Source organism: Oenanthe melanoleuca, chromosome 1 (genome assembly GCF_029582105.1).
Source record: "Oenanthe melanoleuca isolate GR-GAL-2019-014 chromosome 1, OMel1.0, whole genome shotgun sequence".
Classification (NCBI taxonomy): Eukaryota; Metazoa; Chordata; class Aves; order Passeriformes; family Muscicapidae; genus Oenanthe; species Oenanthe melanoleuca.
This window is the reverse complement of record NC_079333.1, coordinates 72039359-72053847: the sequence shown is the minus strand read 5'-3', so window position 1 is coordinate 72053847 and position 14489 is coordinate 72039359. Positions and strand designations below refer to the sequence as shown.

The 14489-nt window shown below is 42.0% G+C and overlaps 1 protein-coding gene across 1 annotated transcript in view; it reads left to right on the top strand.

The window, feature by feature from the left end:
- ABCC4 (ATP binding cassette subfamily C member 4) overlaps positions 1 to 4701 on the top strand; it is a 140322-nt gene extending 135621 nt beyond the window's left edge. Inside the window, exon 31 of the mRNA XM_056496459.1 lies at positions 283 to 4701. Coding sequence (XP_056352434.1) covers positions 283 to 390 — 108 coding nt within the window. The 3' untranslated portion in view covers positions 391 to 4701. The remainder of the gene's footprint in view (positions 1 to 282) is intronic.
- Positions 4702 to 14489: the final 9788 nt, after the last annotated feature.

Here is a 14489-nt window from a genome sequence, read left to right as displayed (position 1 = left end):
GTAAAGTGATAAAACATATCTATTCATCTGAATTAACAAAATTTGAGGGGATCGACAGGTTGTGTGGGATTTTTCTCACATTTTGTTTTAATATAAGTTCATACAGTAATTTTACTAATTTATCAGTGACATACATTCATTGAATGCCACTAACCTGAAGTTCCTGTTGGGATTTTTTTAAGGATGTGTATTTATCTCGACTATATTTATTTCCAGAAATATTGTTTGAAGCTAAATGGAACTTGGTGCACAATTACTCATAGAATCTAATATTTTTCCTAGGTATACTTCAGTAAGAATTACCCAGAAGTTGTTCAGAATGGTCAGCTTGCCACAGACTCCTCCTTGGATCCTTCCTCAGGATTATGCATCACTGAAACTGCACTGTGATTCCTCATTGCCTTAACTGTGTAGAATGTAAACCTGAGATCATCTAAACTCAGCGACAACATTTGCAAGTGTCAATGGGAGAGGAAAGGGAGGGGGGCAATTCTTTGCACTGGACATCCTTTCTATTTAATACTGAGAAGAAAATTTTTACTGTCCCTGTTTCTTTCATTTCAGTGCAATATGTTTTTCTTTCCAACTAATTATGTTTGTGTTGCTAAGGAAATTAGGCAGATTCAGTTTTTATTTGAAAGTTATGTGGTAGAGATCTCTTTTATTTAAACAGGTGCAGGACACCTAACAGGTTTAGTGTGCATATTTGGAGCTTAGTAAAATAATTGGAATGTGTCCTTTTTTTTTTTTCCTTTCTTTTAGAAATATTTTGAAAGCAAGCAAAACCAAATTTTTTTCACTGTCACTTTAGCATGACAGCTCTGTCAGAACAGCAGATTTGGTAGTGTGCAACTTACTTGTCCAGAGCAACTGTCTTCCTACCTGTCACAAGTAACTATGCAGGCTGGTAGGAAAAAAACTTGAAGAAGCCAAAAACACTTTTTCTTTTTGATAGAAAAGTACTATATACTTTTTTTTAAATAAACCGTTCAAATAGTGCTGTTCAAGATGAATGTAAATATTAGTTTATTTTGCTAAAATCCAAATGCTGAAAAATCAGTCTCAGTCTTCTGTACTTCAGAAGAAAATTACCACATTTGCACTGAAGAAATATTTAAATAATTTAACATACATTCCTCTTTTTACCCAGGTTATCAAAGAAAAAAAGGTATTAAAATAACTTGAGGAAATGTTTGAATGACATGTCATTATACCTAAATACTGTGTAGTACAAAGTTATCTTCAACACAGCACATTGAAATGTATACATTATTTGCATTTATTGTGCCTTAATATTTGTGCCTTCAAGCCAAAGCTGTAACTGCAGGGTACACAATAAATTCATTAGATATATGTTAAAAATATGTAACTTTAGTATGTTTAAAGTTTTGCATCAGAGGTTCTGTTGAACTTCAGCTGTTTGAAGTTACCATCCTGCCAGAATAAGTAGGAAAATACAACCTGTAGTTTCGAATGGCTGTTGCTGATAGAGAGGAATGCAGTGAGAGAGGGGTTCAATATTCATAAGTTATGTCCTGATTCAGCAAAGCACTTTAACACAAAGGCACTATTCCCATGTTTAAAAAATAAATCAAGCAAGTGCTGTGTTGCTTCAGATTTTTTTCAAATTTAGTGAGCTATTCTTTGAGGTCCAGTAGAAAATACATCTATTCTTGCGGTTTAAAGGGCACAGGAGAGACTAAAAGGCAATAGATTTCTTAAGGACATGGAAAATACTGTGCTTTTTATAAAACACTGAAGATGCTTGCTATTACCTTTGTAATGCCAAACAAGTGTTATTTACGCAATGTTCATCCAGTGGACTAAAAGTAAAGCAAACATGAATGTTTCTCATTTCAAGCAGTTCTACCAGAGTATGATTTAGTCAGATACAAAGTTACTTCTTACTGAGAAATAAATTGAGGCCAAAGCCTGTACCTCAGCACCCATCTTGGACATTTTCCCACTCAGAGCCAGCCCAATGGTGAGGAGCAGAACCCGTGTTCCCCTGTTGCAGCATTCTCCCTGCACTAGGGCTTGCTGTCCTGCTGTGAGATCCCAGGAGAGAGGGGATTGTGCCTGCAGTGCCACCAGCCAGCTTTCTGAGGGACAGGGGCTTTTTTAGAGTGTTTGTTTTGTGGAACAAAAATCAGGCATCTGTGCTTGCTGGTAGCATCCTCTTACCTGGCTGGAAATCATTAGGAGGGAGTTACAAAATGAGGGGCTTTTGTCCTTTGCCTGTTCCTTTGCCTGTTTTTTTTGTCAAGTCCTAACAGTTCTCCTGCCATGTGTAGCACCTTACACTGTAACAAGTTCTGCTGAGATCAGTGGAACTGCACGGCGATGTGCAGCAAGAGGCTAGTGCTACATCTGGTGATAAAATATCAGCTAGCCAGGGGCAGCTACCAGCCACCAAGCCACGTGGCACAGATGTGCTCATGTAGGCAGTGCTTATGGCAGATCCTTCTGAGAACACACCAGCCACATCCACTTTTTGTATTGCCTGCCCCTTCTCTGAGCTGCTGCAGTCCACTTACGCAGTGTCCTAGCACAGTTATTATCCTGTGTGTTCTGTGGCTGTTTTCCATTAAAGTTGTGTGAAATAAGGATAGGGCTGTTCTGCAGCTGAGTGAGAGTAGTGGTTGCATTGCACAGGTATGTGAAGATGTGAAGTTTAAATGTGTAAAGTCATGTTAGATAATGCTGGGAGACTATGTAACACAAAGAAAGCTCAACCTCATGGCCTTGTTCACAACTGCTTTTTTGGCGAGGATCCATGTCCAAACTCTGCCCAAGCTTTGCCATGGAAAGGCCTGGTTGGAGCGGAGCAAAACACAGCTAGAGTGAGCTGACCAGTAAGGCAGTGGCTTCATCTTGGAGTTGGGAGTTTGAGCTCCTTTGTTTATCTTCTTTTTTTGAGCAGTGTGAGTATATTCAGAGTCTGTGTTCTACAATATGCAATTCTTATTATTTCTAGTTCTTATAGAAGAGGAAGTGTGATTTGTAATACAGAGACTTTTAAATACTCTAAGAGAATCGCAAGTTCTCCTGGCCATACATACCTAGAGTTTATATTTTTTTATCAGACCCAAGGAGATCTGCACACATAAACCAAGGGTATAATTACAGTTTTAGTTCATTTCAGCTCTGAAATGAATCTATGGTAAGTTATATTTCAGAGCAGAACTCCAAAACGCTGGCTGCTGCAGACTCACTGGTATGAGACCCTGACAGATCTAGCTGTCAGTCTATAAGCTAGAATTAATTTGATCCTGTAGCTTTTTGAATGTGCACAAAAATGTTAGGTATCTCTGAAAATGCTGATTCTGCTTCTTCACGTGTTTTGGCAGGACGTTACTTGCTGTAGGTATCAAATATCAATATAAGACAAAACAAATTTTTTTACCAAATCACACTTGAAACCCATAAATTGCCGAGTAGAACAACTGATAGCAAGTCATTCATGTCTGTCATTGGCATTATTTCATCTTTTTGGTTTTTAGCAACAAAAAATATTTTATTCAGGAAACTGGTTTTGCTGGTATTGTTGATAGCTGTTTTGTTCAAATGTTGATTAAGACCGACTGACCATTTTACTTTAGTTGGGTAGAAAAGGTGCAGTGTACCTGAATGGCAGAACTCAAATCAGGGGAAGAAAAAGGCCTTCATGTGGTAAAAGTCTTGGTCTGTTAAATGAATACATTATCTTTCCAACAAGGTGTTTTATGCTTCCTTATAAAGAAAAATTCAAATACTTTTAAACTTCCATTTTGAAAATTGTTGTGCTTTATTTGGAAATAGCAAAGCAGGTTACTCTAAGTTGCATACCTTACTGGGGATCTTGGAAAAAGAATTCAGTCTCCTGAGTTATTCAAGCCTTTAAAATATTTCTTCACCATGAGGTGCCTTAAAGTATTCCAGAGTCTAATAAATAGTTCTAATAAATACAATTTTATACAGTAATACTGAAAATCATCAGTTACAGAACTGTTGTTTCTTAGGAGCAGCCTCTGCTTCTGATCTTGAGAATTGTTTTTCACACATTTGTTTTGGTATGTCTTTGCTCCACCCCTTCTCAAAAGACCACTGTGAGCCAACAGAGCATATTGGCATTTCCAAAGCCATAGTTCGCCAGGATAGGCTATTTAATGTTTTACTTCTTTCTTTGTTTTAAGGAGAAAAATTCTCTTTAATGAACTGCACCATTTGCCAGATGGGCATAATTGTCTGTGATACCATTTGTACTGCCCTTTGGAAGAGGGAGGACTTTCTGACCAGCCTCAGTAATAGTGGTTGCTTAAGTAAGGTTGATTGGTTCTTTTAGCCTTCCCAAGACATGTGTGAAATAAGTTTGCAAAAAGAATCAGAAGAAATGCTGCTTTTTTTTTGTTAAACTGACCCTTTGAAATATCTCACTTCAAAATTTGCCTCTTATTATTTGGAGGGGGGAAGAAAGGATTGAAATCACTTCTTTCCTGTGATTGTGATGAGCATGACAGTTTTGCAGAAGATGAGGCTTTCTGCATATGTTTTACATTGTGTAACAACACGCTGCTTTTTCATCATTTTAACTCTGGTTTTGTTTTGGTTTGGTTCTTGCATTTGTTGTAAAAATTTGATTTTGGTATTGCTATGGAATGATTTCTTTTGTGGATGTTCATGTGACAACTGCTGTCATACAATAAAAGGCATTTCTCAGAAGCCTGTCGTAAGTCTGTTGTCATTGCAAATGTGTGGCTGAAGGCAGAAGTTACGGGCTGAGCTAAGTCAGGACATGCCTGACATCTTCAAACACCTCTGAAGAGCTGAAAATCCACTTGGAGGTGCAAAACACAATAGTGCATGCCAGCTTGGTTTTACCCAGTCTATCTCTCAGATCATATTTTTGCTTTAAGTGCTAAAAAGTATTGCAAATATATTTTAAAAATTGTGATGGAAGAACCACTAAAGTTGCACCAATGCAGACAGGGTATGGTCTCTACCTGAAGCAACTGGCAAGCTCACTGGACTGGACAGTGAAAATGTGGAAGGTCAGTGGCAGAAGTGAGATGGGTTAGCAGCATTACTCCAAAATCTCGTGTTACCTCTCAGTCCTGTGCTTCCATCTGATGAGTTTGTTGCTTAATTTAGCAAGACACTCAAAAACTATTTTTTTTCTGAAAACCATGCAAAATTCCTCCCAATGTCTTCCAACTGTCTCAAGAACTTCACTCTGCTATTTTGATGCAGGATTTTTAGTACAGGATAAATTGTGCATTTGTCAATAATCCCCCACTGCAGCAAGTTGCAGGACCTGGTACAATATGAATTGTCATCTCTCCTTTTCTACTGTGAAATATGTATGCAGCTCTCTTAGTTGTCTTTAAGTGAATTTGGCTTGGGTTGTCACAGCACAAGTCACCTGTGGGATGTGCAATATCCACCTGGAGCAAGCTATATCCTCACAGAGCAAGCACTTGCCAAATGCACGTGCACCGTGTTAATACAGCAGTTTTCTTTTAGAAGTGGAAGAGGGAAATTTGTTCCCTTGCCTGAAAGAGAGCTGCTCGTAAGTAACAAAGCCAAAGATGCTTTTTAGGAATCTGCTCACAAAACAAGCATGAATTTCATAAACTCAGTGTTTAAAGCTGGTTCATAGATTTGGAGCAATATTAATGTAAAGAAAATCAGGGCCATACTCTGATGTATGAAATCAGGTTTCCACTGTCTGCACCTTGGCACCAACTTAACTCCCAAACTGGCCTGGAATCAATAGCTTCATCTGTTTTAAGATACAAAATTCCCTGTGGATCTTAGCCACAGATCCAGCACATGCTGAAAAGTACAATAACCTTGAGGAGAAACTGGAGATAGTCCCACTGCCATTCAGGAGCCAGGGCACATCCTGCTTTTAAATTGTTGAGGTCAACACGGTACTGGGATCGTACTTGCTTTCTTCAAACATGTGAGTTAATAGCTGCACCAGAGCTCTTGTCCCTCTCCTGTATGGGACACCCTGTTTTTTTAGATCATACTTTTGGGTGTTGAAGGTTTTCCTTAGGCTAGGCTGCTTGGATCTTCCCATCTAGTGCATGACCAAAATACAGTATTGAGGATCTTTTCGATGGAAATGTTTACCATGAGTGAATGACATGGGGGATTGTCTACACCAGGATAAAGGAAAAGCCTAGATTGAAGTCCAAGTTCCAGGGAGTATTTATGCATTTTATTCGATTGTCTGTAGAAACACCAGGAGGAGCTGGGGCTTCTAGTCCATTCTGTCAGTGTAGCTGGGATGTCGCTGGGCAGCAGAATCCATTTGCTTCTGTTCACTCTTGCTCTCTGGCCCCAGTGGGGCAGTGGTGGCCCAGGCTGCAGCTGCCACCACACAGGTCTGACAGGTCTGCTCTTTGCAGTCAGTGCTTCAGGTGTTGGGCAGCTCTGCCAAAGCAGACTCGCTTCTCCTGCCTCCCATAGGATACTGTTGCCCTGGGTGCCATCTCTGCCATGTGGAGCTCTGCTATAGATGGGATGCTCTCTGTGCCCAGCTGTTCCTACTGCAGCTGCTGCTCCTCCAATATACAGGCAGTGAGTCTCCCTATAGACCAAGTGTTCTTAGAATCAATAAAGCCCCTAACAGAAGGGCTCTGGAATACTAGCTGAAGTTTCTGCATTCACTATACCCAGAGAAAAAGCTCCCAGTTTATGCAGTTGAAATCACTGTTGCAGCCAAGGGGATGTGTATCAGATGCTCACCTAACATCTGAATGTGGTGCCTGAAGTATGGCTGGTGGATTGTGGTCGTGCTGGTCAGGCACATGAGACTTACAAAGAGCTATGGTGCTTTTTTCTTTTTTTCTCTCTTTTTCTCTCTTTTTCTCTCTTTTTCTCTCTTTTTCTCTCTTTCTATTTTTCAGTTTTGGATATTTGCTATGGGGAATTAAATTAAGTGAAACAGTGAAAAACAGTTCCCTTTGTTTAATTCCAGTAAGTTTTGTACCTCACAGTTCAAGCACAGATAGCAAATAAAGGAAGGAGTTATTTATCCTCGGTATTCTGAAGAAAGTAAATCTTGCTAGTGTTCATGCCAGGTGACCTTCTTCATGGAGCTCTCTCTTTTCCAGGAAATGACCATAATTATCTTATGGCATTAAATTGAGTTGGATGAGAAATGCAGCCTCAGATTTATTAGTCAAAGTTTCACTGTCAACAACAGCTTGTTCTTGAATATTACAGGCCTGCATTTTCTTTTCAATGTGAGTGCCAAGCATGAATAGAACAAGTGAGTTCTGTTGAACTGTCTCTTGAAAACATTGCCAGGATACCAAAAGAGAGGATTTCTCCCCCTCCTTGCCCAGCTGAGAGGATTTTTCCTCATTCTGTACCAGCAGGACGGCAGCATTGTACCAAGAATATGGACCGCTCTGTGTTTTGGTTGATTTAACATGTATGCACTTTTGCAGAGTAGTGATTTCCTTGAGTGGAGTTATGCAAGTAATTCACCGTGAGTCATTCATGCAGTGAATTAAGTGCCTCTTTCCACAACCAGGTCGTCCTCTGACAGTCTTTTTTTTTTTTTTTTTTTCCTGGAATTACTCAACAAATCCTTTTGCAATTACTTTTAAGCATTCTGTGTAGATCACACATTTATGTATGTGGTTAATGTTTGTTGATTTTTTTGAGTCATATTCATAATACATCAGAGAAAATATGTAGTGTTTTCTCTGTATTGGTTGGTATAAATGTTGGTACCTGCAAATAAAAATTTCATTTTCATCTGGTTTCAGGTGAGCATCTGCCTGCTAATTTCTGTGTGTATCCCTGTCAATAAAACTAGATTTACTTGAATGGTGTGTCACATACACATCAACACAGAAGGGAAGGGAATCTGCATTTTTCAAATAGTTTTATTGAAAGGTCTCTGCTGATTTTTCTAACAGCAAATGGTAGAGACTCACGGGCTTGGGGGAACAGGAAGGTGCCTCTGCAAATGCCAAAAGAATGTAGAGAACAGCAAGATGCCTGCAGTCTGCTGGGATGGAGCAGGGCTGACAGGAGTCTCCCTGCACAGGTTTTACCTGCCTCGGTTCTTTGTGCATTTCTGTGCATGAGAAGTTGCAGCAGACTCTGTGCAGAACCAGTTCAAGTTGCTGAAAGCAGAAAGTGAAAGGCCAAGTGCTGCTGGTAAGCAAGAGCAGGTGTTTATCCTGTGCCAGGCATGGCCGAAGCCCGTTCCCCGCAGGTGTTGTCCTTGCAAGTGCACTGGTTGAGTGTGCCTCTGCCCCATGGGAGCCATATGGCTTTTTTGGAGGAGGAGAAGCCCTCCAGAAAGGAGAAATTTTTAGGGAGATCTTCCTAGACCATGAAGGAAGCAACAGTGAGGTTTCCCTCAGAGGTCTCCATCTCGCAGGAAAAAAATAGTTCTTTTCTGATTTTCAGGATGTGTGCTGGACCCTGCAAGGCTCTGGAAGTTCTGCAAGGAAGCTGTAACAGCCCACAGTGCTTAGCAGGACCTCTTAATGGGCTGGTTAAGTGGCTAATGGAGCAGCCAAATGGATTACTTAATAGAGATGTGTAGATCTTTGGGAGATGACTGGACTGCCAAAAGGAACGGGCAACAAACCGGTTGGAGCTGCTGATGCTGTTGTCACAGATTTACCAGAAAATCTGCTTTTCCTTCCAGCTGCGGGTTTTTTTTTTTTTTTTTGTTTGTTTTTTTGTTTTTTTGTTTTTTTGTTTCTTAAAGAAGTGATTATCAGTTCAACCTTTCCCTGGAACTGATACTGAGGCAAACTTCTATCACATATTGCTAAGTGTAATGTGCCTTTTCATGACTTCTTGGCTCATGATGGCTTCCAAGCTCACAGGATATTTTGGCCCTGTTACTGAAACTGTGGCTACTGTTTGTAGCTGTTTGGGACTTCCATTTACCCATCCTGAGGGAAGTGAAAGGTCCCTGCTGTTAAATTGTTTGCATAATTTCTTTTTTCTTTTTTTTTTTCTTTTTTTTTGGGTTTGTTTTTTTTTTTTCCTATATTGTAGCTGGGAAAGTTGATCTTAGACTGGAAGAAGCACCAGCAATGCTAGAGTTTTAACAGAAATCATCATATCTGAGTGATTCAAGATGAGTGTGTCCCTCTTCTCTCATCCATTGCCTTGAAGTTGAAGAAAGTGCTTGATTTCCCACTTTGATTTCTCTGGACGACTCTTAATCCCAAATTTTAGTGAGGAGCTGATTTACTGTCTAGCATCAGGGAGGGGACATTAATTCTGTCTGCCACCCAGTGTGTTTGCTTGGAAAGAAAGAAACCTCCTCTGCTGTAGGTAAGATCAAAACCAAAGGGTATAAACTGGGTTGAAATCCATGTGTTCAGGCAGAAAACACAACTCTACTGCCACTTAACCCTGTAGTTGCCTGAAAACCCTTGAAAGAGCTGACTCTTCACCTTGAAGCTCACCCAGCTGCCCAGAATTATCCTCCTGGGTGTCTCCAGAGCTGCCAAAACTTGCAGCTTAGTGCCTCACGCCTGCCAGAGCCTCCCTGGCTCTGAGAAAACAAGGATTTTACTTGCGTAGGGCTCGGTGGGCGCTGCTAGCTGTGCCTGGCAGCTCCAGCTCCAAACGACTGCTCCGAAAGATGTGTGGGAATCCTGAGGGCAAGTGGGGCCTGCTGCCTCCCGGGAAGTGCCCTCAGGGACACGGACGCAGTGCCCCCTTGCCGAAAGCCTTTCCTAGAGGCACGGTGCCGAGGAGAGAGCAGGAATTCGGCTGGCAGAGCCGCAGTCAGCGGGACGGCAGCTGCCCGGCGGTGAGGAGCGGCCCGGGCTCCCCGCTCCTCAGAGCGAGCTCCCGGCGAGGCACACGCTGCCTCCGCGCCCGGAATTCCCGGCGGAGTGCGGCGCTGTCAGAGCCGGGCTGGAGGAGGCTCCTCCGCCCAAGGTAGCCTCCAGCCTGGCTGCTGGGGCGCTCTCATGGGATGTGGGACATGTGGGTTTGGGCCCCTCGGGCTGGGGCGGGAGAGGAACCCGGGCCTCCCACTTCCTCAGCATATACTTTGAATACCGAGGCATTATATAATAAAAGCTATCACCACCTTTTCTTCTTCCTGCTTTGTTTTTAAAAGACTGATCTGTGTGGAGTCTTTTGAAAGAAAGGGCGTAGGTACCGATCTCCAGGAGAAGATTCCAGACAATGGATCCCAGGCAGACAGGATTGCCTCACTCCAGCCTCAAGGGGCTTTTAGTGCAAGAGAGAATTGCACATACACCCTGGTCCTCCACTTTTCCTGTTGCTTCAGTGTAGGCAGCTGCATGCTCCCTTCAAGGAGATCCCACTGTATCCTGCCAGCTCTCTTGTGTTCAGGTCTGGAAGCGCCCAAATTCTGCCATTAACCACACAGGGATTCTGAGTGAGGCTCATGAAATGCTGGAGGCCAGATCATCTAAAAGTCTGTGCCCAAACCTCTCCTGAATTTAACCTTAAATTCTCTACTTAAGTCAGCTTGTCAAATCCAGATGAAATTACTTGCCTCTTTGAAAAAATACTGGGGATAGAGGCTAGATCAAGAGGGACATTCTTATATAATTGCATAAGCAGGTTAAAATATTTTTGTGAAAATTTTAGAGGACTTTAGTCTGGAAATAAATGTCCACAAGTAGTCTTAATCACTGCACTCTGTGAGTATCGTTTGAAATCGTCTTGGCAATCAATTCTGATGTGGCTCTTTGGCTGGGAAAGCCCAGACAGTCCCAGATGTCTCTTTGATGCAGGATCACACAAAGATTCAAGTTTCCATTGCTCTGATGAAGCAAGATGTCCCTTGCCCTAACTGAGGGGGAAGAAGTCCCTGCATCCCAAAATATAAATGTGTTGCACATGGTGCCTGTTAATCAATGGAGTCAAGTCTGGAGCAGCATCATCTCTTATAACTTGTACTCAGTGGTGTGGTTATACAAATCTATGCTTCTCTTCATATATCCATATATCGTTCCATGATATTTAAAAAATGATGGTAGCTGGGTATAGTCCCTGGGAACTGGAAGTGGGGAAATAATGCACTAATTTTAAAAAAGGGTAGAAAGGAGCAGCCTGGGAAGCCTCTCAGCCTCTGTGCCTGGGAAAGTCATGTAGCAGATCCTCCTAGCTGTGCTAAGGCACATGGAGGACAGGGATTTGAGACAGCAACCCCCAGGATAAATACAGTCTGGAAGACAAAGAGATAGAGAGCAGCCCCGCCAAGAAGGACTTGGGGGTGCTGGTGGATGAGAGGCTGGACATGTCCTGGCAATGTGTGCTCACAGCCATGAAGGCCAACCATATACTGGGCTGTATCCAAAGGAGCATGGACAGCAGAGTGAGAGAGGAGATTCTCTCCTACCCCTCTTTGGTTAGACCCCACTTGGAGTACTGTGTCCAGCTCTGGGGCCTCCAATATAAGAAGGTCATGGAACTGCTGAAGTCAGTCCAGAGGAAGGCCATGAAGATGATCAGTGGTCTGGAGCACTTCTATTAAGAAGTTTGGGTTATCTCACTTGGAGAAGAGAAGGTCCCAGGGAGAACTTACTGTGATATTTTGGTACTTCAGTGAGATTTATAAGAAAGATGGGGACAAACATTTTGGTAGCATCTGTTACGATAGGACAAGATGTAATGGTTTTAAACTGAAACAGGGTAGATTTACACTGGACAGAAGAAAGAAATTTTTTACAATGAGCGTGGTGAAACACTGGAACAGGTTGCCCAGAGAGGGCAGTGGTGGGCAGTCCCATCCATGGAAAAATTCAAGACCAGGTTGGATAGGGCTCTGAGTAACCTGGTCTGGTTGAAAATGTCCCTACTTCTTGCAGGGATGTTGAACTAGATGGGCTTTAATGGTCACTTACAACTCAAACTGTTCTATGTTTGTGTGTAACCTGGTTTTGGAGCATTCCATTGGTGGAACTCTGTTATTTCCGCTCTTTTTCTTGGCAAAAATCTCACTCCAGGGGAACAAAGGCCAGCTCTTCAGTGGGTCTTCATGAAAGATGAAAATCTTTACTTTTTTGTGGTAGATATTAAAATCAAAGATCAGCAACCAAAGTGAAAAAAGAATGTCACTGTCCTTACCACACTTTTATCAAGAGAATTCCCCAAAGGATGTCAAAGAATCTCTGCAGACCCTCCATTCACATCTTCATTATCATAAATTGCCAGTGGAGCAACCACTGCAAGGGACTACCAGCTCTGGTAGAGGGGATTGAAGCTTTGTCTACTCTTTGAGACTGTCAGGAAAACTGAAAGGCATTAAAAGAAACCTTCCCCAGGATGTTCTGAAAGTCTAAGTGTACATTTGAGGAAGTCCAGGCACAGGAGGAATGGCTGGTTACCCTAGCCCTGGACTGACTGGCCAGATACAATGCTTCAGGTAGTTTTTGCCAGGTGCTGTGATGAGATGCGGCTTTGATACCATCAGGAGATGCTCATGGCAGAGAAATAAAAGAAAGAAGGTACTATAGAGGATCATTTCAATACCTGACACTCTTACACTTGGCTAATTGTATTTGTTCATTAAGATAAAGATCAGCATTCAGCTTCTTCTACATTTAGGTCAGCCTTCCAGTACATTTGCACTTGCAAGAGAGAGCTGCTTTAATGAGGGATAATGAAACTTGCTACACATTGCATCATAACTTCTGTGTTAATATCATTTACACATGATAAAATGCAAATAGTATTGACTGTCAGTGCACAATCATGCTTAATCCTCTAAGCCCACACACACGCATGTGCTAAAACTAATATCCCTAACAGTAAACAAAATACAAATCTGTGCCTCTCTCTGTCCTCCTGAGAACATTTGTTTTCCCTAAACTACAAGGTGCATCATCTCTACCCACACTGCCAAACAGACTGGCTCTGACTCCTGTAGGTACCCTTATTCCTTTTGCACTTCACAAAACTGTGACAATGCAGTGAGACCTCTGTAAACAGCCCTGTCTTAAACAGAGCCACAGTCTGCATTGCAGGCATTCAAAGGGCATTTCTAATGCATAACTCTAGTTGACCCAAGGCCTGCATGTCCATCTTCTGTAGGCACCCTGAATTTTGAAATAGATACCTCAGCTGAATGATAGGTGGCAGAGATGCTCAAACTCTTTTTCATTTGGGATTTGTGCTGGTAGAAGGGTAGCAGCATACTCCTTTACATCTGGGTTTTGTAGTTGGAAAGTAGCACAAAAGGCAAGGTATTAAGCTGAAGTGGGATCAGTTAGTGACTAGCCATCTTCAGTGAATAAATGTTCCCTGAAGGTTAAATGGGTTCACATGAACTTCAAGAAATACAGCTCAAGCAAAGAGAGAAAGTTAAATGTATTTAATTCTAATTCTGTTATGGGAAGTTCAGGTCACAATGTCAGAATCACTAAACCACATTCAGGTATCTTAAAACCACATAGATGTTCATATTTCAGAGGGAAAAACCTCTTCAGGTTGCACTACTGGTAGAAAGTGATACCTCTGAACTGTATGATTTTGGGGACATTCTGTATCTCTGGTTCCCTGAGAGCTGTAAAACTTTTATGATCACTTTTCTTACTCTTTGAATGTAAAGACTCACATTAGCTCAGGACTGGTGAAGAATTTTCTTCGGAAATTTCTCACCCACCTTATGAAACTCAGCATTGCAGCAACTCTTTGCTGTTTCTGTTTCTCATTGCTATCAGCAAAGTGCTGTCTTGGGTTGTAATGATGCAGAAAAATGCAGCAGACAGCGGTTGTCTGGAAAACCATAGATTTGTGTAGGACATGATCCTTGGGAAGGCATCCCATTGGTAAAGGAAACTCTGAGGAGCAGCTGAACAGGCACTTTTCTACTTTGATTGCACAGGCTCTTACTTCAAGAGGGCTGCTTCATGAAGCTAGTAGAATTTAGCTTCACAATGACTACTGGCCAAGTCTCATGAACAAAGACTGCATTAATGAAGTTTGTTTTCCAGAAAAAGGAAGTGTCCCAACCTTTGTCACCAGCGAGCCTGACTTTCACAGAACTGTTCAGAGTGCTCAGTGTTGAATACAGATGTGCCCTTTAGACACTTCTTGGCCCATTCAAAGCTTTGCACTTTATTTCTGTGCCTACCTGATATCACACTGTGCTCTCTCAGCAGCCATAAAGTCAAAACTTTTTTTATTTAATACCAGTGAAGCAGATTCAACATTTACTATGTTTTCAGTGCCTGAGCAGATGGGAAGACAAGTGTGTGCCAGAAGTGTGTGTTAGAAAACACAGCCTGTACATCCAAGCTACAAAAGAGTGTAGGTGCAGGGGCAGCGTCTCCTCCCAGCAGACCGGGCAGCCCATGGACTGTGTCAGAGGACCTCTAGACACAAGCTCCTCAGAGCAGCTGAATGCAGACTCCTCTCAACCAGACATGCACTCAGTTTGAGCATTATGTATGTTAGATCCTTGCTTTGATACCTTCCCTTACGCAAAGCCTTGGCTCTATCAGTTCCAGCATAGTCAAACTCAGGTGAAT